Consider the following 23,586-nt stretch of genomic DNA (forward strand, 5'->3'; position numbering starts at 1 on the left):
GATTACATGAGTCACTATAGAATTCTTAGCACCTGGGACAAAAAGCTTCTTGTTGTCGCCATGATTATCACTGCTGTTGGTTTTGTTGTGGTTGAGGAGGAGCTGTTGAGCTGAGCCTAAGAGAAAAGGAGGGAGGGGTGGCTTATGACTGTCTCCCAGGGGGAAAGAATTCTGCCATGAGATCTGGATATAATTTGAGTCATTTAACATTGCTAATTAACGTGCACACTGGGTTGTGACCTGGAGAAAACGCTGGTCTCTTGGCCTGTTGTACCCAGAGAAAGATGATGGAAGAGAACCCAGTGGAGGAGGAGGGAGGGAGCGGCAGGCCAGCCGCAAAGCTGCACTTGCTTCAGTCTCTTCCATCTCTCAAGTATTTGCCCTTCCTCTCGTCTCTTCCTCAGGTTCAGATCACTCAGTCTGGAGCCTGAAACTCAGTAGGGTATCGATTTAGTCTCTGTTATCTCCCTCTCCCTCCCCCCTTCCTGTCCCCAGCCCAGCTATGGATTTTAATCTTAGCCTGGCTTCTGACTCTCTGTGTGACCATAAGCAAATTACTTTGACCTCAACTGCACACTCTTCACATGGAGTACAGATGGCTCTGCCCATTCGGAGGACAACCAGGGGATGTATGGAAATGGCAAACGTTAGGCATTTTTCCATTTCGGGAAAGGAGGCTTCCTCGACAGGATGGAATCCACAGTGAAAAGCTGTTTCCCGAGGACGAAGTCCTTTACCCTGATCCACGACTGCGTCCCCTGGTCGCGTCGGAGCTGTTTCATTTCAGCTCTGCCGTCACCAGCCTGTGTGTTTCTGGGTTCCACCTTTTTATTTGTGCTTCTCTTTCAACTGTTCGCAGGCAGTAATCCACGTTATGGCTTTATAGCCAGTAAATTAAATTATATGAATTCTGAACAGTGTTTTTGAGCTGTTAGAGAGTCTGCAGCCTTTGAAACCACTAACTTAATTTGGTCCAACTCTTATTTGGTAACTCAAACAGAGCCAAACTTTTTCCTTTTGAATTTGGTTTTAAAAATAATAAATTGCTCCCAGGCAGTGGTCCTGGGTACCAAATTTTTATCTGGGCTCTAAATTTTCTGTGTGCATTAAAAAAATACCCCAGAGTAAAGGGGTGAGGAGTGCTGATGAAGATATGATGTATGACAACGTTTACCTTGTTACAGCCTTGCGGTCTTAGCCACGTCGCTTTGGACAGGTCACCTTACCTGGATTTTGATTCCCTTGTCTGCAAAGCTGCAGCCACAATAAATTTTTGAGAAAATGGAATGAAATCCTCTCTCAGAGTCTCTGTTTACCTGCATGTAAAACCCTGCCTCAGAAAGAGCAGATGTAAGTGGGAGATTGTTCCAGCCTCCTGTCATCACAGGTCTCTCTCCTCCGTAAGCAAATACTTAATGAAGAAATCTGGGTGCGCTTTTCTAAATCATTCTCAGTTGGCCCCAGTATTTTGGCACATTCCTTTGAAGAGCCTTGATTTTAGCAAATCTTTATCATTTGAGGATGTGTGGTGTGTGAGTTTAAAATAGCCAGAGACAGTGGGAAGAGGGGGATCAAGCTGAGTAATTTTGGGTTGTTGGAGCATTCTTTTAAAAGATTCTATTTATTTATTTTTAAAGAGGGGAAGGGAGGGAGAAAGAAAGGGAGAGAAACATCCGTGTGTGGTTGCCTCTCACACGTGCACCGACCCCCCATCCCTGTCCCTGCCCCAGGGACCTGGCCCACAACCCAGGCATGTGCCCTGACTGGGAATTGAACTGGTGACCCTTTGGTTCACAGCCTGGTGCTCAATCCACTAAGCCACACCAGCCAGGGCAGTTATTGGAGTATTTTTGGTTCTTTTTATGTGGGGGAGAGGGGAGATTGTTTCTTAAAATGTAAGAACTATTTTTCCTTTGTTACTTATAGATTTATTTTTAATGCAATTCCTAAAACAGGATTATAGAAATCTTTAGAGCAGTCACAGCATTTCAATACATGATACCTTCCCCTTTGTGTATACATACTTATGCTCTCTTAGATGTATATACATTTGGTTTTTTAATTATAATTTTAATTATATTATAATCACACAGTATATCATACCTACAAGTGGTTCTGAAATAGGAAAAGCCACATAAATACTGCTAAGGATACATTCTTCTACATATAATTAATGTAACACACATCAAGTATCCAGTTTCTATACATGTATAAATTTCAAAAAGAAGGAAACATTTAGTAAGTTCTTCTGAAGTTAGAAGCAGATAACAGTCTGATACTCTTAAATTTTTTGGAAGACAGACTGTATTCCTTAATTTTCAGTAACTTATCCTTTTCAGTTCCTCTTAGGCTTTTTCTCCACCCTCCCCACCCCCGCTGCTTTTCATAGATGCAGGAGTGTGTTTAGATGCAGGAGGTGCCCCAAAGACTCCGAACAGTGCTGAGCCAGTGCTGCTAAAATTGCCCCCACTGCTGCCCAGATAGCTGCACACCATTTAAAGCTATACCCACAGATCTTAATCTGTAAGGACTGTCAGAGCAACCCCATTGCCCTTTCTGAAAAGGTTACATTTTTTAAAATTGTTTTTATTTTTTAAATAAAAGTATATTTATTAATTTTAGAGAGAGAGGAAGTGGGAGAGAAATATCAGTGTGAGAGAGAAACCATCAATTCGTTGCCTGCTATATGCATATCAATCAGGGATTGAACCCATAACGTAGGTGTGTGCCCTGACCAGGGATCAAACCCCCAACCTTTTGGTGTATGGGATGATACTCCCTCCAACCAACTGAGCCACACTGGCCAGGGCAGAAAGGGTTACAATTTTAAAAAGTTTGTCTTTGGCATGTAAATTTTAAAAAGCCAGTCAGCTGTAAGTTCTTGTGAAAAATGACTCACTGTAACTTTTTGTGGTTGATTATGTACTAAGAAAAGCCATTTAAATATTATCCTCACTTACCCACTAGCTTCTACTACACAGTAGGTGGCTCTGGGGGCTTCTCCATAAATGCGTTCTACTTGAATTTACCATTGCTCATGGCTTTTGCACCAGCTAAGATTTTTAAGGATTCGGGCTCCGTTCAGGGTCTCAGTTTAATAAAGAGGTTAGAAGTTTGAGAAGGTTCATTGACGGTGGTTATGGTGCAGTTCACACTGCCGTCCCTTGGATCCCACCGCCGAACCAACAGGTGCGCTCCTCCGCCAAGCCGGCACTGCCCCCTGCTCGCCGGTGTGAGGGCCGCTCCCCGGGGATGGGGTAAAAGAAGTAGCAGGTTTTTCTCTTTTGTTGCCTTAGAATTTATAGTCAGTCTTTAATATTAAGTGCAACAGGTTTAAAAATACATAGTATCTTTGGTTTTCAGTGTGACAAACTATTACTGAGTTGTCATCTGCCTCCCACTGTTCAATCTACAATCACAGTTAGAAGGGCAGGCCTTCCCCGAGAGCATAAGCTCTCGTTGTGCATCACTGGATGTCTACCAGTATTACATGTGACCTGCTTTGTCTGTCTGTACCTGTTTATTTCTGAAGGGACTACGCTACTGCAACTATTTTATTATTTTTAAAGATTTTATTTATTTGTTTTTAGACAGAGGGGAAGGGAGGAAGAAAGAGGTAGAGAAACATCAGTGTGTGGCTGCCTCTCGGGCACCCCCAACTGAGGACCTGGCCCACAACCCAGGTGTGTGCCCTGACTGGGAATCGAACCAGAGACCCTTTGGTTCTCAGGCCAGCACTCAGTCCACCGAGACACACCAGCCAGGGCTGTTCTTGCAATTTAATGTTTGTTTTATTGATGTAATTCCTTTAAAGCTGAGTAAAACTAATGGATAAAAATAAACAAGTACAAAAGTCTATCTTAAAAGCGTTAAGAATAGATGACAATGAGATCTTGGCCCTTGTGGCATGGAGATTGTGGAGGTATGAATCCTGTGTGTTTGGCCCCCACACACGGGCTAACACTAAGTCGATTTTAAAGGGACGGTGTTGCATCGCCATGGTTCTTCTGCACTCTGTGGAGTATCATGTTTCTTAAACAGCCAAGTCCTGGGCTGGCTCCTAAATTTGTCTCTCTATGCCGGAAATGATTACATAAAACTGAATGGCTATATCCGAACTCATGTGAATTTTGAGGATTTATTTTTCAGGAAAAAATTCTTACAAAGACTTGGAGTGCCTTTGTAGCGAGTTTCTGTGGAAGATATCAGCACTTTCAGGTTGTATGCCGTTCTGTTTGAGGAACAAGCATGGTCTCTGTGGCAGGTTCTGTATCTAACTTAGTGCAGATGCGCGCTAAAGGGACACGATGTGCTCATTTGTTGCACTTATGCTGCTTTCTTACTTTAAGTAAGATGGGTGAAATTACATATTAAATAAAAACAGCAGCCCAGACAGTAGTCCTTAGCAAACTGAAAAAGCCTTCCAGAGACAGAGGAGAAAATGAGAGTATGACTTTAATAACTCACTGACTTTTGAGAGAATTGTCTATTTAAGTGCATGTGTATAACGTCTTTGTGGGATTTGTCAGTGTTAACTGTCTAATGTTTAAAACCAGTCTGCCTTTAAATTGTGCTGGTGAAATGTTACCAAAAGTATTATGATTCATAATTTAACTAAATATTGCAGTTCCACTTTTGACATAACTGCAGTTAAAAAGACACGCGCTGCCGTGTATTGCGTGAAACTCCAGTCAGTGAAAACAGCTGCGCGGCCTTGGGAACATCATTTAACCTCCCTGAACCTCGCTGTTCCTCTTCTGTGTGGAATGATGCCTGCCCCTCAGGGCCCTTGCCGGGGCTGAAGGAGGAGGTCTGCCGAGCACCAGCATGACGCTCGCGCTTCCCCCTCAGTGCGCGTCCGCTGGCGCTCTGCGTGCAGGCATCCTGGGGCGCAGTGCATTTTATATGGTGCTTTCGAGCCCTAAAGTACTTTGTATTGAATATTACTTATTACACTTACTTCTAAAATGACACTTGGGTTTGGATATTGCTTATCACACTCAGTCCTAGGGTGAAAATTCAGAATATGTGGAATGGACTTGGGGAGGTATTTAAAGAACCCATGTTTGGGCGGCTGCTGAGCATCAACCGTTGTTTCCCGTCATCCGCAGTGAAACGTGTCGGAAGTCCAGCCAGGCAGAGGTGACCCGAGTGCTATTCCCGGTTCACTTCGCAGTCCCTCTCCCCTCCGGTGTGCTGTTTTCCTCTTCCTGCAGCCCTGCTGTAACTTAAGTGTTCACAGTTAAAAAGCACTTGACTTCATTCCATCGTCATTTAAAAATAGGTTTGATCAATCCGAAACATCAGCTGAGAGCACGATGGGGTCCTTTGCCACTGATTGCAGTTACCAGTGCCCTCAGGCTTATGTGCGTGAGAATGAACATGATATATGAAATACGCATTCAGGTTAAACAGGCCGATCTTTTTACATCTGCAGCCACTATAAACCGAATTCTTTGTATGGAATTGCCTTTGGTGGCAGTTAGTTGCACACACAGCCTTAAGCCTCTTGAGCCACTGTTTGTGTTATTGAGACCAAGACTTGTACAGTCCTTCGGGAAGTCTCTGCCATATAGTTACTTTTATCAATTATAAAATGCAACTCGAGGTTATAGATTTCCAGCTCACGAATATACTTTTTTGGCACTTTAGCAGTTGACTGTGGGCGGGAGTCTTGGGGATTTGAAAGATACTCTGCTAAGTAGCCAGTAGCAGACCACTCAAGGCAGCAGGGTAAATACCGGGGAAGCCTGCTCAGCAGGGCGCCCATCGCTGAGAAAGCTGAGGGAGGAAGTCGGCTGTGGGCAGAGGCTGTCTGTACCACCTGCCCCGTCAGTCAGAGCCTCAGAGCCTCGACAGCTGTTCCCCGTCATCAGGGCCCGTGTGTGCTGCTGCCCATCCATCAGCACTCACAGGCGCTGGCTGCCTCTGCGGTGGGCCGGGGAGGCCACGGACCACGGGCTAATAGGGTAGATCCGACTGGCCACCAGTTTGGGTGGAAACTCCTTTCCAAAAAAGGAGACCAGGCACCAAGTCCTTGGTCTTTTCATTAGACCATTAACCAAAATATACTCTCAAGAGAATTATTTAGATTTTGGAGAATCTGTTTTTGACCAACAATATGGCTATAGAGATGGAGGAGGGTTGCACATTTCAACCCAATGAGACTCGATGGTTAACTGAGAGGTAAGAGAGCTTCCCCCCAGACTTTAGAGATTATCGGTGCCGACCACTGAGGAGGCCTCTTCTGGTTGGGCAGAGCAGTGCAGAGAAGACCGGGAGCCATGGGCCCTCCTTTGTGACGGTGCAGCAACCTGCCCGAGGGGCTGCATCCCGCTTCTGTTCGTGGCCTCCAACACCCCCCTTTTCCCTTCCTGTGTTCCCGAGACTTCCTTAGAGGAATGGATTTGAGGTCATTAGTGTCACTGTCTGATGACGGTGCTGACATTTTTAAAGTGTCATTAATCATAGGAAACAAACCTTAATGATGGAGAAAAATACCCAGCCAAGGAATATCAAGAAAGTGAGCTACAGCCCAGTCTTCGGATGAGATGGAGGGAAAAAGCATCTTAACCCTTTCATTGGTTTTTTTCTTAATTAACTTATTACTGAACTCCAAAAGCTAAGTAATTGAGAGCTAACTGTTCAAACAAGGGAAGTAATAAACATAGCAAAGGGAAATTGGGAAATGCAGATACTTATATTTGGTAAATATTGCAGGCATATAATGTATAAAGTTTATAAAGATAATATTCATCCTAAGATTATATAATTGCAGTCTTACTTGCTTCCATCACTTCCATTTTGGAAGAAATGTAGTTTTTCTTTGTGATATCCCCTGCTGTACTTTTTCCTGCTGATGCTGAATATACTTAATGTACTTGATTTCAATTGGACCATGTGAGGCCTGACTGTTGATGGAATTTGAGAATCATTAAGGCAATAGCGTGCTTGCACAGGTCATCCTGGGTATTTTACAAAGGTAAAAAATAGAGTGACTCATTTGTCAAAACTGACAGTGCTTGTTGGGTATTTTGCTGGAATTTTATATAATCAATTCATTGTTGATATAAAGTAATTTAAGTTCAAATACGTTTTTCTACTCAAATTTTAGGAAACACGAGGTAAATATAGGCGTCCTTAATTAGGAAATACACATGACACTGAACTCGAACACACGTTACACCGTGAAATGTATCTGATGCTGATTCTGAGCAGGGGCTTCACCGGAAAGCAGCACAAGAGCCTAAGTCCGTCTCTGCCCCGGGGTTCCCCGTGTGGTCCGTCTGGGACACCGTGGGCTGCGTAGCAGATTTCTAATAAACAAAACCTGGTAGACTGAGATGACTGAATGTTAGGGTGGCCTGTGTAAGGAAATCAGAAAATAAGTAACATTATTAACGTGCTGGGCGTTTTTCCCCTCTGCAGGTTTTTATCATTCATTGGAGGGATACTGTGTGAGATTGGAAAGCCTGAAATGCAGCAAAAAATAAAGTCATTCGTTGAAAAGGAAGGAATAGAGAAAACTGCAGAAAGGTTACAAACAACAGTACATACCTTACAGATCATCATAGACGGACTCAGCCAGCCTGAAAGCTTTGACTTTCGGACAGGTAAACAGTTGAACTTGAATAATAACACCTTCCACTTGCATAGCTCACATTGCTACCTGTGGCCCTCCCACCAGTCCGGTGCCACAGGCAAACAGATTTATTCTCCCATCCTGTGCGTGAGAAGACGAAAGCAGTGACCTTCCTTCAAAGTCATCTCAGTTAGTGTCCGGACCCAAAGCTAGAAACTAGGTCTCCAGAGTCCTCGTCCCGGCCTACTTTCTAAATGCATCATCCACGTGCTGCTGGATGCATGGTGGCAGACATTTTTCATAAGCCTTTTGTAAACCTGTTTAACCTCATAGGAACCAGAAGGCCAAGGTGAAGCATTCAGTTCACAAACTGAAAAGTGAATCTTCTTCCTGAATTACAGCCGTCTGAGTTCCTGGATTTTGTGTCAGTGAACACCCTGAACAAATAAGATCCTATCTCTCTGTTGATTTTTCCTTCTAATTAAAAGTGCTCTCAGCTTTCAGCACAGGTAGATAGATGGTGCGGGAAGTGTGACAGCCACAGTTGTTGAGAGCAGTGACCCGGGGAGAAAGAATTAAGGTGTCGGTTTCCCAGGGAAATTCGAATAGGAAGCCCTGAGGTTTGAATGAATCTGCACTTGTCTCATAACCCGTTTTATGATGCCGTGCTGAGGGCTCCCCTCCTTTCATTCTGGGTTAGGCTGTGCTGAGGTCATTGGGCATGCGTCTTTGAAAAGGTTTAAGGGGATATAAAAACACGCCCAGCCAGCAAGCTCATTGTCCTTTTCCCTCAACTTTTCAGTGAGTTTGAAATTAATGTTTTTTTTAAGTTGGAGAAAAGTAAAATAAAATAAAAACAGCAAGAGCAATACCAAAAATGTAGGAGTAGAAGCCTCTGGGTGGTCCATCCAAAGTGTCGCAGTGCAGGAATACTCGGTAGAGCAGTGGCTGTCAGACAGCATGGGGTTCGAGGGGGGGCCTACGGCCACTGCCCTGGGAGGCTGGCGCATGTGCTCTAGAGCTGTCCATCCTTTTTTCCTGTCGTGGTGCTCATTGCTCTGTCAGTGCAGTTACTGTGGACTCAGGGCATACATCAACTCTCAAATCACATGGTTCAATTAAGTGACACGTAGCTCAGGAGCGACCCCCATCTGGTGATGCCCCTGCTTGAGCCGAAACCAGATACGCATGGGCTCTGGACTGAGCTTAATAGTTACTGCAGTTTTTATTATTGTGGCAAGTGAAATTTCAAATAGGTCTCTTTAAACACACTTTGCAGCTGGCCTGTGTGACTTGTGTAAGTCACAGTTTTCAAGATGTTTGAGAATTTTTCATTTTAATACTTGAAAACATCCCCAACAGGGAAAGCAGACAGTCGAATTCTGAAGGGGCAGATAGTGTTTTGGATGTTTCTGCACTACAGTGCTTATGTTACACCTCTTTTCCCCATTTTCTCAAAAGTAGTTCCCTTCTTGGTGCCTCATTCGCACCCTCACCCTGTCTTCTGTTTCCTCAGTGACACAGTTCTATTTTACTGACAGTCTGGTTGCTAGTTAGTCCCCATGATTGGTTGGGTCCATCATAAGCAGCCTGGTGACAGGGGACTGAACATGCACCTGGCCAGACACCGTGTTCAAGTTTACCCGGTACCGGGAGGATTCTCTGATTTGTCAGTGGCCCAGGCTGTCTGCGGGAACATGTTAAGTAGTTCCCGACTCTAATTTTCCACATAAAATTAAACAACGCAGCTAATCAGGAACCCTTAGGGAATCTGTACCAGCTGGACCTCGACAGGAAAAAGTGGGGAGGATAGTTTTCCAGCATAAAAACAATCCTTATGGGGCCTCAGAGACCATCCTACCTCTGCTGCTGATCAGTGACCGAGTTTCTTGGCTTTGACGCAGCCGTCGCCCCGTGTAATGTTACATTACGGTAAGTTTCTTGCTTTTGGAATTCACTGCTTTGGCGTCAGGTGAAATTCTACAGAATCAGTTCCAGTGTTAGCATATTCCTACTTTATGAGGAAAATGAGATTTGAGGTTTAAAGAGGGCTTTTGTTTTGTTTTACAGGAAAAAGGTGAGTTTGTAAAAAATCTTGATTTCAGTGTGGTTGGGCTGGAGAAGGGGAACAGAGAGGTGACCAGTTGTTAATACAAATGTAAAGGATAGCTTCAACAAGTAATCAGGATAAAGCCAACAGCTGTGGAGGAAAAGGAAATGGAATGGGTGGAGGGGAAAATGAGGTCTTAGTAAGAGGAGATCCAAGCACAGAATGTGTTCTTTGTTACTAGAATCAACATTCAGTAATCCTAGGAAAGGGGGCGGAGAGGAGCATGGATAAATGGAATCCAGAGATAATCCAAAGACCCCATTTAAACTGTTAGTTCTAACCTTCTCCCTCGTAAAACCTTTGTTTTTGTTTTGTTTTAACTAGAGCCACAATGATTCCTTGGCATGCTTTATGCCCCCCATTTGGGGGGTGTTGGTAATGAACAGAGAAACATAGGCCGGGTGAGCAAGAAGAGAGGGCTGTGAGGAGCCTGAGAACGGAGGACCCAGCCCTCACCTTTGTGTCTGTAGCGCCCGGCAGTGCCTGGCCGGGGAGAGATGGCACTAGGGCTCCGGGACCGTGTGATGACTTGGGTTAAAAGAAGAAAGACTGGGTACTAGCTGGTCTGGGTTTCTGAGCCATAGATCATCAAGAATCCATAAATTTTGATTGAATACATATTATATATATTCAAAATGGAGAGAAATTAATTCCTGAGCTCCAAATTTGTGCGGGGGTGGGGGGGCGGGGGCAGTGAGACCAGAGAACATTTGAATTTCATCCACATTTGACCAAACGTTGGTGGACTTTCTATCAGCTTTTAAGAGTTTGAGAATCCAGGCAGGAATAGAATCTCCCCATCTTCTGTCTCCAGCGATCTTACTTTGTCAGTGTTGCTGATTTAGACTCGTGTATCCATTGAACAAACATTTTCTAAACACCTCCTCGTAAAGAGGAAAATAAGAGTCAGTTCTTAATATAGTGCTAATGTTCACATGTTAGCGAGATGGAGTTTAAGGAGAAGAAAGCCTTTGAGTAAATTTTCTTGAATTGTTTTTACTGTGTAAATGCTGTTTCTCCAACTAGGATGCATTTTCTCGGTGTGCCTTCAACTCCTTTGTGACCCTCTTGAATGCTTGACACTGGTCTGGGCACATAAGTGAGATGCAGTAAACCCTTATTCACTCAGGAATGTTGTGTCTGGGAAGTACAGTACCTTATTATTTACACTGAATCTCTGTTTTCCTTTTCCTTGTAGATTTTGTTAAACCCGATTTCAAGAGAAGCATAGTTTCCTTGAAAGATCTGCAGATTGGGACAGTCCTTACAGGCAAAGTTGAGAATGCCACTTTATTTGGGATTTTTGTAGACATAGGAGTGGGGACAGCAGGGCTGATTCCCATACGAAACATAACAGAAGCAAAACTGTCTAAAACGAAGAAGAGAAGGAGCCTTGGCCTGGGCCCCGGGGAGAGAGTGGAAGTCCAGGTCCTCAACGTCGATGCCGCCCGCTCCCGGATCACCCTGGACCTCCTTCGGGTGCTGTGAGTGTCCCGCCAAAGGCCAGACTCTTGATTCCCCGTTTCTTCCGACTGGCAAGAGCAAGTCAGGTGTTTGTGACTTCTCGGTAGGAGATGAGAAAGAATTCACTTAATATCAGTAGTACTTTCCAAACACTTGCCATTTTTCTTTCTGAATAAATAGAAAACGAAGAGTTCGATACCTGTTCCCTTAAAGAAAACAACTAATAGGCATCCTTATGTGGCTTGACGTGGTGATGATTTTCTGACTCAGATTTTATTTTTTGTAATTCACCTTCTGGACTCCTTTCACATTTTGTATAAGAGATTCCTTCACCTCTACTTGCTCCTTTGTCTTGCTGGACTTGTATGGAATTGTCTTCTTGATTTGACTTGTACAGTCTTTAGTTCTTCCTTTTTATAGATTTTTCAAAATCAGGCTTTTTAGATTTGATTCATGATTTTCTCCTGCCAAGCCAAGCAAAAATATACCTGTAAAACAGACCCTGATACGTTTGTAACCCTCCAGTGGATGGCTCAAAGCATTTTCAGATGGATAGATGTATTGATCATGTCAATAAAGTTTTGTGGCCAGTGACCTTGGTTTTGCTCTGATGTTTCAGTGAGTGCCCTAGGAGTCGTTTTGATTGGAGGAGGCCGGCACACACTTGTACAAGTTTCATGTAAACCAGCTGTGCTTTGCGGGGAGAGGGGAACCTCTGGAAATTTGGAGAATGACTTTCTCTTTGACTTAGCTTAGCATAGAAGGGTGTATTCTGTCTGAATATACCCTTATTAGAATTAAACTTCAGATTGGGAGAGAAATGGCCTTCCTAAAGACTGAATAGAGATCATGTAGGAAAGAGCAAGACAAAGAAGTGGATAAAGCAAGTGACTCTTTAGCTTCAGTCAGTGGCGATGGTAAGTATTAGCATGCCCATTCAGGGTACAAATGATACAGTGGGGCCTAGACTGGGCTGGTGTCTCGTCCCTTCGGGCTGCTGTGGCTGATTAGCTGAGCGGAGTCGCTGGTATGACTGAATGAGATGCTGGCTTTCTCTGTGTGTAATAAGTGGAGGATGGTTACTAAGACGATGATGGATCCTGCTTTTTTTGCCTGGGACAGTCCTGGTAAACACTCAGTGTCCTGGCACAATTTTTAATAGTGCCTCTTTTTATTTCCAAAGTGCCCCATTTCGAATAATAAATCATATGGCCACCTTAGTAGTAAGTCACTTACAAAGTGGTAAATTGAGCTGTGTTTACTGACAGTTCTGCCTGATACTTTGCCCTTCTGGGAGGGGGAAGGGAGGGAATGGGGGGAAAGTGCAGGGATTAAAAAGTACAAATGGGTGGTTACAAAATAGATGGGGATGTTACGAACAGCAAAGGAAATGGAGACGGCAAAGAACTTAACATGCATGACCCATGGACATGAACTGGGGGGATTGCTGGAGGAAATGGGGGTACTGGGTAGAAGGGGCAAAGAGGGAAAGTTGGGACAACTGTAATAGCATAATCAATAAAATATATTTAAAAAGTTAAAAAATATATGCAGCCTTCCAGCTGTTGGACATAGATCTTTTTAATGCAGTAGGTTCCTTAAAAGTGTTATTACTCAAGTTCTGTTTCCCTAACAATTTCATTTCTGAAATGCTTTTTGTTGCTTGCTAGTCTTTGACTAACAGTGAATCCTAATGTTGTAACTTTAAGTTGATTGTCCTACTCACTCCTTCCAATGTTTTTCCTGTTTCATAACGTGTAGGTCAGTGATGAATGAGGGATAAGCATCTGAAGAGTTTTATTTTGAAGCCTGCAATGTAATTTCAAATAAATGCTTCTTTAAAATTTAGATATAATTGGCATACAAGGTCAGTCTGGAAAAAGTCCAGCCACTGTTAATATTGTGAGAACAGTTTGTGCAACATCAGTGTGACCTGGCAGCCAAGGAACGTGGACTGGAATGCTCATGTGTGAACAATGACAACTTCACTGTGCTAGTCAGTGGGGGCGGTAGCTGTTGTTGAGTGAGTATGTGTACTGTGTGGCCCTAGCATTGAAAATGGCTGAGCTAGTAGAGCAACAGATCTGCATCAAATTTTGCATTAAGCCTGAACATTCTTCTGTGGACACTATTCAGGTGATTCAGAAGGCCACAGCAATGGACAACTGGTAATTGGCAGCTTTATCACGACAATGCACCCATTCATGCATCATGTCTCGTGCAGACTTTTTTGGTGAAACGTCAAATCGCTCAGGTGACTCAGACCCCCCACAGCCCAGATCTGATGCCCTGTGACTTCTGACTTTTCCCAAAACTAAAATCACTTTTGAGAGGGAAGAGATTCCAGACCACTGATAAGATTCAGGAAAATACAACCAGGCAGCTGATGATGACTGGGAGAGGTCCCAAGGTGCCTGCTTTGAAGGAGACTAAGGCATCATTGTCCTATGTACAACTTTTCTTGTATCTCGTATCTTCTTCAATAAATGTCTCTATTTTTATAATACATGGCTGGATACTATCTGGACATACCTCGCATACCATCTTATTAGTTCCAGGTGTACAGCATAATGATTTGACATCTATTGCAAAAAGCCTGACATGGTGGAGATTCTGGAAGGCCTGTGCTAGGAGAAGAGGGGCATGTGTGATTCATCTTTTAACCCCAGAATGTACCATGGTGCTTGGTGGTCAGTGTATTCAACTAACCCTAATCCCTGTTCTACCAATAAGCCCTGGTGTGCCTTTGAGCCTGTATCTTTATACTTTTCTGGGCCTCCTTCTCCCAAGTTTAGAAAACTGGGCATTATTCTTGCCCTTATGAAGCTTAGGGTCTACTGAGGAAAGAAGTATCATTAATCAAAGAATCCCATAAAAATATAAAATTACAACCATGATAAGTGATATAATGGTGACAGCATTTAATAGGTGGATTGATCTCGTCAGAAAAATGTTCCGGTGGGTTTTGACTGAGATGTGAGAGATGACCTATGCCAGCTAGGATGAGTGTTTTGTTGACCTTAACAAGAGTTTCTAATCCATGGTGGGGGTGAGAGACTTACTGGAGCAGGTCAAAGAGAGAGTAGGAGGAGGTGGGTTGGAGATGGTGAACATAGACCATTTTTTTCAGGGGCTTTGGCTATAAAGGAAGAGAATTAGCACAGAGGCTGGAAGGGGAAAAGGAATCCAGAGACAATTTGTGTGTGTGTGTGTGTGTGTGTATGTCAGAAAAAATAATAATACGCACAAATGGGAATGATCCGGTAAAATATGGAAATTTGACACAGGAGAATTGCTGAGATGATATCCCTGGGTGGACAAGTTCAGGTGGAATCTAGTGCACAAGTGATTGGTCCACGATAGGAATGCAAGAGTTCATCCATAACAACAAGAGAGATGATTGAATATATGGGCACAGAGGTAGGGAGGGAGATACGGTGCTGGGAGCTCGTGAAAGGTCTCTCTGGATTGCTTCTGTTTTTCACATTGAAATATAAAGGCACGTCATCAAATGACACCAAAGATTGGGGGGAAAGGAGCTGGGGGTTTGAGAAGAAAGGAAAAGGTAAGAAAAGGATGAGAAAGGGAAAAGCCTAGGGAAACAGAACATATTCAGTAATTTCCAGACAATATTCAATGTTTCACTTCAGGTGAGTGGTCAGTGGAACATAGGATCAGTATACATTTTCTTCAGCCACATCAGCTGTGTGGGCACAGGTCCTGAGTATGCGAAGATGTAGTTCAGGTTTGGGGGTTTGCCAAACGAGGGAGATGCAGAAGGGCAGGGCAGCTGAGGGCATGTGGTTGAAGGAAGTGTTGACCATGGAAATTAAGCTCAGTAAGAAGAAAAGTAACAGTGTAAGGGGACCTGGGGGAGTGGGCAGTGAAAATGTATAGGATTAATGGATTGTAGGTCTTCATGGAGTTGGAGGAAGGTGAGAATAGGATTAATAGAGGACATAATGGGTGGAAAAGTGTAGTTGTCACAAGTAGGGTGTTTTGAAACGACAGTTTTTGTGGATTGCAGTTTTGGGTGATTACAAAGGGTAAGGAGCAGGCAGTCACAGGAATAAGTAGCAGAGGCAGGGGACAAGGACAAGATCATTAGGAGGGTGTCGGGGAGCTGACTTGAAGGGAGGATTACCTTTGCGGACAGTGATTTTAGGAGGCTGTCGCGGAAATGTGGGCATAAAATAACGGAGCTTGGACCAGAACGTCAGTGGTTGGAATGGTGAGAAGTGGTGGGTTTCTGGATGTAGTCGGAAGATGAAGGTAGAGCCAAACAGGATTTCCCAGTGTACTGGGTGTAAGATGTGAGACAGATGGGAGTCTCAGGGTGGTTTAGCCTAAGCAACCAGCAGGATGAAATTGTTATCTCCAGACATGGGGAAGGAAGGCCGTGGCAGGACAGTTTTGGTGAAGCTCACTATGGACAGGTTACGTAAACTGAGATACCCATTAATACCCAAATGGAGGTGCCAAGCAGACAGTTGGCCCTTTCGGTCTGAAGTTCAGAGGGGAGGACTGTGCTGGAAATGGAAATTGGAGGTCACCAGCATGTAACTGTCCTTGCAGCCATGAGACTGAATAAGGTCACCAGTGAAGTGAGCAGGAAATTAAGTAAAGAAGGGATTCAAGGAAGGGCGGAGTTGTTAAAAAATCCAAGGCACTCAGCTATAAATTGTTTGAATACCTCTGTAAGGGCAAGAATTTTGTCTCTCATGGCAGGCCTGCTAGATGCCTATTCAGAATTCACCCTGTCTTCCTTACTAAGAGAATTCTGATTGGGGGAGAGCAGTAATGTGACTTTTGGAGATGGATGTGGCCATGTGACACAGTTCTGGCCCGTGAGTACAAGCACAGGTCATGGGATGGGGCTTCAGGAAAGCTGGGGAGGGCGTGGAGGTCAGCTCAGCTCTCAGGCTTCTCTCATCCTGTGCCCTTGCCCTTGCCCTTCTGCCTGCTCGGACTGCTGATAGAACCCCGGGAGCGTTGGTGGTCAGACAGTGCCTGCTGCACAGAACAAAAGTTCGTGAATCCACCGCAGAGCTTTGGAGTCACTAAAATAGCCCCGAACAGCCGGCCTACTCTGGGCTTCACGTTTTGTGTGGGAAACAAAAGCTTCATTCACTTCAGAGCTATGGGGGGCGGGGAGGGGGCGTCACAGCAAAAGGTGTTTCCTAACAACATTTGTGTGGTGCCCGACTGTGTCCCCCAGCACTCCCTTGTAGGAAAATGCCCAGCATGGGATAGGCACTCAAGAAATGCAGATTGATTAGGTGAATACACATCCAATAAAAGAGTTATATAAAATGGTTGAGTATAAATGTTCAGAAACGCTCAGTTTTTTCTTAATTGTACTAGATAATATGGTAGAATAAAAGTTTTATTTATTACAACATACTATAAATATCTAGAAATTACCTAACAAGCAATGTATGAGATCAATATGAAGGAAAATTATAAAATGTTACTGATGAATGTTAAAATAACAGCAGAATGCATTAATATACAGCATGTTCCTGGGTTGGAAGATGTGGGATGGTGGAAAGGTCAATCCTCCAAAAATTTTATATATATAAATAATTATATATATATATTTATATATATAATTTTTATATAAAAATTTATATATGCTTTTGTTTGTGTGCTCGTCTGTTTATTTAAAGCTACATGGAAAGTGAAAATTATTTAGAAGAGTGTGTGAAAAAGTCAAATCAGTACCTTAAAAGAATAATTTACTTGGATGGTATGGGGGAATTTGTCCTACCAGATATCAAATTATACTCAAAAGCTGCCGTTGTTTAAACTGTCTGGTTAATAGGAATAGACAGACAGAAGAATGGAATAAACAATTAAAAATCAGTAAGTATTTAATGTATGTTAAAAATGGTAAAATGGTATTGCCACGCTACACACAAAAATAAATTCCAGATGGATTAAATGTGAATAAAATGGTAAAAGAAGAGCAAGGAAATGTGCAAGGGCTGTGCAAAGCAACCGACCAGGCATGGTGTGGAATGCAGGAAAAAAGAAAGGAACTCAGGCCTACAGACCTGAATTTCCACTCGGAAGACATTGACTCGACACCTACTGTGAGACCCTGTGCCAGCTGTTGGGAATGGAAGATGAATACGACATCTTTTGAGGATGTCTGTAGCCTGGTTGGAATTTAAGCTGCAGCAAAGGATATTTGAAGCTAAACATCATGGGCATTTGGGGTTAAACCTGGCTGCTCTCTACTTCAGAACATGGTGTCATCCCCTCTCGATGCTACAACACCCCCAGAATGCTTGGTTTGGGATTCATGGAGTGCTTGTGTTGAGGGGTCTGTACCTCTAACCCTGACCTACAAATTAACACTTGTGTTAAAACTAGAGAGGGAAAGAAGCGACAGGATGGAAAAACCAAATACATTTAGTCAATCTTTTCATTTTGGCTTCCTGCCTGAAATCAGTCATAATGAGTTGGATTTAAATAACAGATCGTGGAGAACTTTTGAATGACTGGGCTCATTGCCAAAGCTGTCTGTTCCGCAGGAAGAAACATATAGGTTTCTTCCCACTCATTTTATATGGTGAGGAGGATTCTGTGCGCGAAGGCTGGGTTTATTATTCAGGGGGAGAGTGGGGTAAGCTGACCCTGGTCCTGTCAGCACGAGAAATTACCTTTTTTAGAAGTAAACTGAAAAACCACCCCGAGGAAAGATTTGCTATTCTCTTACGTCGTATCAAGAACCTAAATAAGGATTATAATATCCCCTAAAAATATTTTTAAGGAGCAAAGTCTAACCCTAAAGAAAGGAAATACATTAATCTAAACAGTTCATGGAAACCTCTCAGATACCAGAGAATTCGTCACAACTATATAGCTCATCTAATGTGGCATGTCTGAGGTATTATGGAGCTCAGTCCCAGCAGAAAAATCCAGAGCTGAAGACAGAATGGCGAAGGGAGAGATGGGGGAGAGGGAAAGAGGGAGAGAGCAAGGGCACAGGCCAATGTCGGAGCACTGAGCTTTGAGGTCTTGTTTTATCCAAGCCATTAGGCCAAATGTATAAGTTTCTCAGGTTATTGCAGTATTTTGCAAAGGTAACGGATGGAATTCTGCTGCTGGAAGCAGTTCCGACAGGCTCCACCCCCTCAGAGGCAGGCCCTCAGTAACTCCCCCCCAGGGAGCAGGCCTTGGGGTGTCTTCCTCCGATCCCAGCGCTTGGTTCTTTGATCATTTGACGTTTGCCCAGCTGCTCCCCAGATTGAAGTCTCTTGGCAATGAAGGAGAAGGCAGCACAGTGCGAGTCAAACCTGATGTTTGTTCAAGTTCTTTGCTTCACGGCATTAAAATGATTCCAGGAAGCCAAAACTCAAAATGCCAGTTGAGTCAAGTTCAGTGTCATTTACTGCGGTAACCAAAGAACCGACTTTCTGAGAAGGCGGACTGGCACGTTACCTGTGGTAGCACCCACAAGAAACATCGGACATTACACGTATACTGTAAAACCTACCGAAATGAAATATGAAAGTCGGCAAATGCGGGTCCTGTGTAATTTGAGAAGTAGTCACCCTTCATACCCCAGCCCTTTTCTAGCTCCTTCAGAAATGAAGATTTTTAACAAACGGGGATCCCATGATCTATATTGCCCTACTTTTTCTCTCAACAGTGTAGCGTGTATATGTCCTCACATACCATGTCTACCTTAACGTGTTTCATTGTGCGCGTGGAACCACCGCACAGAGCTGCAGTGAGCGCCGCGCCGCTCTGCCGAAGCATATGCGCGTGTAAATGTGAGTAGCTCATGTAAGAAACCCCGTAGGGTGAGGATAAATATTGTCATAGGACTTTGTTCATTGGTACGTGCCTGTGTGTGTGTCGGTACCGGGTTAAGATGTAAAATAATACATTGTTTACTATGGGGTGGTGTTTTTAAGGAAAGCGAAAGCCGAGGCTGGGAGGCATTGTCTCTGTGGGAGTCGTTCTTTCCGTTCCCCAGACTCGGCGCGCGCCCTCTCGCTGCAGCGCCTCCGTGGGTGTCACGCCATCCCTTCTGCCTGGAGCAGCCCCCCTTTGCTCTGCTCCGCACTCTCTCAGGTCCCGATGATGGGCTCCCACCCCAGATGGCGTTTCTCAGAGAAGTCTTCCTGAACTCCCAGACTAAAGCAGGTTCGCTGTCACGGGCTCTCCTGGCACCATGCAACTTCCCTTCCTGCACACAGTTTGTGACTGTCCGTGTATGGTAACAGCGTTTAATTAGTGTCTTCCTCTGTGGTCGGAAATTCCATGAGGATGGCAGCCTTGCATACGCACCGCTGTTCATGGTCCTTGGGAACGTCCTCTCCCTTTTATTCATTCCTTACCTCCGGATATTCACCCTGTCTTCACCAGACCTGAAGCTTTCATTGTTTTACCTTGATTCCTCCAGATACAGCCTTGGTCTCTGTCTTAGGTCAGGTTTTCAGGAATACAGACCATGAGAAAAAGTTTATGTACTCTGGTTTTCTTGGGGTTTATAATCTCAGGGAGGGAGGAGCAAGGGAAATGGGCAGTGAAACCAGGAAAATAAGAAAGCAAAACAAAGTGCTGTGTGCAGCCTCATGAGAAAACACTGCTGGCTTCTTTATCACCAGGTCATCCTTGAAGACACTCTGCAGAACGACGGTGACTCAGGGTGGAAGGGAAGGTAGGGAAGAAAAGTTTATCTATGGGTCCTCCCTGTCTCTGGTTCCTTTCTAGTCAGATCCACCCTACCAGGCATTGATTTCCCATTCTTCTAGGTTTTATTGCTTGGCTTCTGCAGACAGCTGCCCAGGACATGGGTCCAGTTGGGTCAGATCCTTGTGCTGGAGCTGCTTTGGACCCACTGCACAGGTGGGATAGAGGCCTCACTGAGTTCTGGACCTTACCCTGACTCTCCCAGCGAGCAGCAGTGACTGAGTAGCAGCCAGGCTTCCTATGGAGCTTCTGCCTGGAGGGTGGGGGTGAGCGTGGGGGTGGTAGTGAGGCAGAGTGAACCTGGGAGCTCATAGGTCCTGTACATCCTCTGCAGCATTAGAATTGAGGCTCTTCCAAACTAAATTAGCTTGCCTGATCCACTAGATGGTGGACACTCACCATCCCTCCCTCCCCACCTCAGGTACTTGTGGAACTCAGCTCCAAGCCAGGCTACCCAACCAGCTCTCAGGGAAACCAGCCCCAGAACCTCTGCATCCCTGGCCTCACAGTTTGTAACAGCACTGAGTGCTCAGGCACTTAAAGCCCCCTGTTTCCTCATTGTTGTCAAGGTTCTCTTAGATCACTTCCCTCCCACCTAGAACTCCGAGAACACTGAGCGGAGGCTGCACATCCATCTAAGAAAGAAAATTAGAAATTCAGAGCAGTGGCGTGATCTCTCTGCCTCATGGAGAGTTTGGCTCCTGTGTGATTGATACTGGAAGCTGCTGTAGTTGAAAGTGGACATGAGTCAAAGGCCAAGAAAACTGAAACTGACCATTAATTGGCCCTTGACCCATCCCATCTTTCAAAGAAGAAAACATAACCCTCTATGCTCCACCCTACCCCCAAGATAAAAACATCAAAAACCCTAGGAGAGGACAGGCAAAACCAGGCTGTGCATGTCTAATTTGACAAAGGGTTATTTAAAAATAAATTGCTCAAGGCAAAGCACAGTTGAAGACAGTTCCTTTGGGCTTTGGCCAACTCTTCACTAGTACAGTCTGCTGGCCCCCGTGAACGGAGCCAGGACCAAAGGAAACAGTCTGCGATCCAAAATTTTGCCTCCAGAAACTTTACCTTGCTCTCATTTGGGTTTGGGTTTTGGTAACAGCTTCATTGAGATCTAATTCACCATTTAAAGGATACAAATCAATGATTTTGAGTATACTCAGAGTTCTGTTGTATGATCATCACCACAATAAATTTCAGAACGTTTTTATTGCTCCATCAGGGAGCCCTGGACCAATTAGCAGCTGCTCCACACACTCACCCACGGGCGACCACCAATCTACTGTATGGATTTGCCTCTTCTGGACTTTCCGTACAAATGGAATAATATACTACGTGTAACTGGCTTCTTTCACTTAGCATAATGTTGTCAAAGTTTATCCATTTGTAGCATATATTAGTACTTCATTTCTTCTTATTGCTGAATAACCTACTATATGTATGCTACATTTCATTTATCAGTTGATGGACGTTTGGATTGTTTTCCACTTTTTGGCTCTAATGAATTCTTCTGCCATGACATTCATGTTCAAGCTTTTGTGTAGACATGTGTTCATTTCTCGGTATATAAGGAGGAGTGGAATTGCTGGATTAAGTGATCACTCTGTGTTTAATCTTTTGAGAAAATGCCAGAATGTTCCAAAGTGGCTGTACCATTTTACATTTTTACCAGCAATATATGAAGGTAATATTTTTTCCACATCCTTGTCAACACTTGTTATAATCTGTCGTTTTGATTATAGCCATTCTCATAGATATGAAGTGGCTTCACATTGTGGTTTTAATTTGTATTTCCCTCATGGATGATAAATATTGAGTATTTTTTCATGTGCTTATTGGCCATTTGTATATCTCCTTTGAAAAAATGTATATTCAGACTCTGGTCACTTTTTTATTAGGTTATTTTTGTAAATTACGGTAGTTCTTTATTCTAGATGTAAGCCCCTTATATAACTTATAAAAATTTCACCCATTCTGTGGGCTTTCTATTCACTTTCTTAATAGTGTTCTTTGAAGCATAAAATTTTTAGTTTTTATGTTTGATTTATCTGTTTTTTTTTATTTATTGCCTATGATTTTGGTGTCATATTTAGGAAACCATATAAATGCTTTAAGTGCTCCAACCAAAAGACATAGGGTTACTGAATGGATAAGAAAACAAGACCCATACATATGCTGCCTCCAAGAGACAAATCTAAAATCGAAAGATATAAAGACTAAAAGTAAAGGGATGGAAAAAGATATTTCATGCAAATGGAAAGAGAAAAAAAAGCTGAGTGGCAGTACTTATATCTGACTTTAAAACCAAGGCAATAGTTAGAGACAAAGAAGGACACTACATAATGATAAAGGGAACAATCCAGTAAGAGGATATAACCCTAGTAAATATTTATGCACCCACCACAGGAGCACCTAAATATGTGAAGCAAACTTTGATGGACATAAAGGGAAAGATCAACAGAAATACAGTCAGACTTTGGGATTTTAACACCCCATTGACTTCAATGGATAGATCTTCCAGGCATAAAATCAACAAGGAGACAGTGACCTTAAACAACACACTAGATCAAATGGATTTAATTGATATTTTCAGAGCATTTCATCCCAAAGCAGCAGAATATACATACTATTCAAGTGCACATGGAATGTTTTCTAGAATACATGTTAGGACACAAAACAAGTCTCAATAAATCTAAGAAGATGGAAATAATATCAAGCATCTTCTCTGACCACAATGCTATGAAACTAGAAATCAATCACAAGAAGAACACTGAAAAACAAAGATATGGAAGCTAAATAACATGTTATTACCCAATGAATGGGTCAACAATGAGATCCAGAAAGAAATCAGAAGATACCTTGAAAGAAATGAAAATGAGGACACCACAATCCAAAATCTGTGGGACCCTGGGAAAGCAATCCCAAAAGGGAAACTCCAAGCATTACAGTCCTGTCTCACAAAACAAGAAAAGGTTCAAATAAACTATCTGACTTCACACTTAAAGGAACTTGCAAAAGAGCAACAAACAAAGCCCAAAGTGAGTAAAATGAAGGAGATAATAAAAATCAGAGCAGAAATAAATGAAATAGAGTCTAAAAAATGATTCAAAAGATCAATACATCCAAGAACTAATTCTTTTTAAATATAAAAAGATTGACAAATCTTCAACCAGACTCATCAGTAAAAAAAGAGAGGGACCGAAATAAAAACAGAAATGAAAGAGGAGAAATAACTGACACCAAAGAAATGCAAAGGATTGTAAGAAAATATTATGAACAACTATATGCCACCAAACTGGACAACCTGGATGAAATAGATAAATTCCTAGAAACATACAGTCATCTAAAATTAAATCAGGAAGGATCAGAGAATCTGGATAGACAGATTGCACCTGGAGAAATTGAAGCAGTGATCAAAAAATCCCCAACAAACAAAAGTCCTGGACTGGATGGCTTCACAGATGAATTTTACCAAACATTCCAAGAAGAACTAACACCTCTCTTCTCAAACTATTTCATAAAATTCAAGAGGAGGCAAGGTTCCCAATCTCATTGTATAGGCCAGCATTATCCTAATTCCAAAACCAGGTAGAGACACTACAAAGAAAACAATTATAGGCCAATATCGCTGATGAACATAGATGCTAAAATCCTCAACTAAATATTAGCAAACTAAATACAGCAATGCATCAAAAAGATCATACACCATGAT

The 23,586-nt window shown here is 43.2% G+C and overlaps 1 protein-coding gene across 3 annotated transcripts in view; it reads left to right on the forward strand.

Moving 5' to 3' along the window:
• The window catches only part of SRBD1 (S1 RNA binding domain 1), a 184,197-nt gene extending 172,447 nt beyond the window's left edge, over window positions 1–11,750 (forward strand). For all 3 annotated transcript variants that reach the window (XM_045828690.1, XM_045828692.1, XM_045828691.1), the window contains exons 20-21: window positions 7,429–7,613; window positions 10,891–11,750. In XM_045828690.1, the coding sequence (XP_045684646.1) occupies window positions 7,429–7,613; window positions 10,891–11,180 (475 nt within the window). In that variant the 3' untranslated portion in view covers window positions 11,181–11,750. The remainder of the gene's footprint in view (window positions 1–7,428; window positions 7,614–10,890) is intronic.
• The last annotated feature ends 11,836 nt before the right edge of the window (window positions 11,751–23,586 follow it).

This window comes from Phyllostomus hastatus, unplaced genomic scaffold (assembly GCF_019186645.2).
Source record: "Phyllostomus hastatus isolate PE091 unplaced genomic scaffold, TTU_PhHast_1.1 phas_scaffold_78, whole genome shotgun sequence".
Taxonomy (NCBI): Eukaryota; Metazoa; Chordata; class Mammalia; order Chiroptera; family Phyllostomidae; genus Phyllostomus; species Phyllostomus hastatus.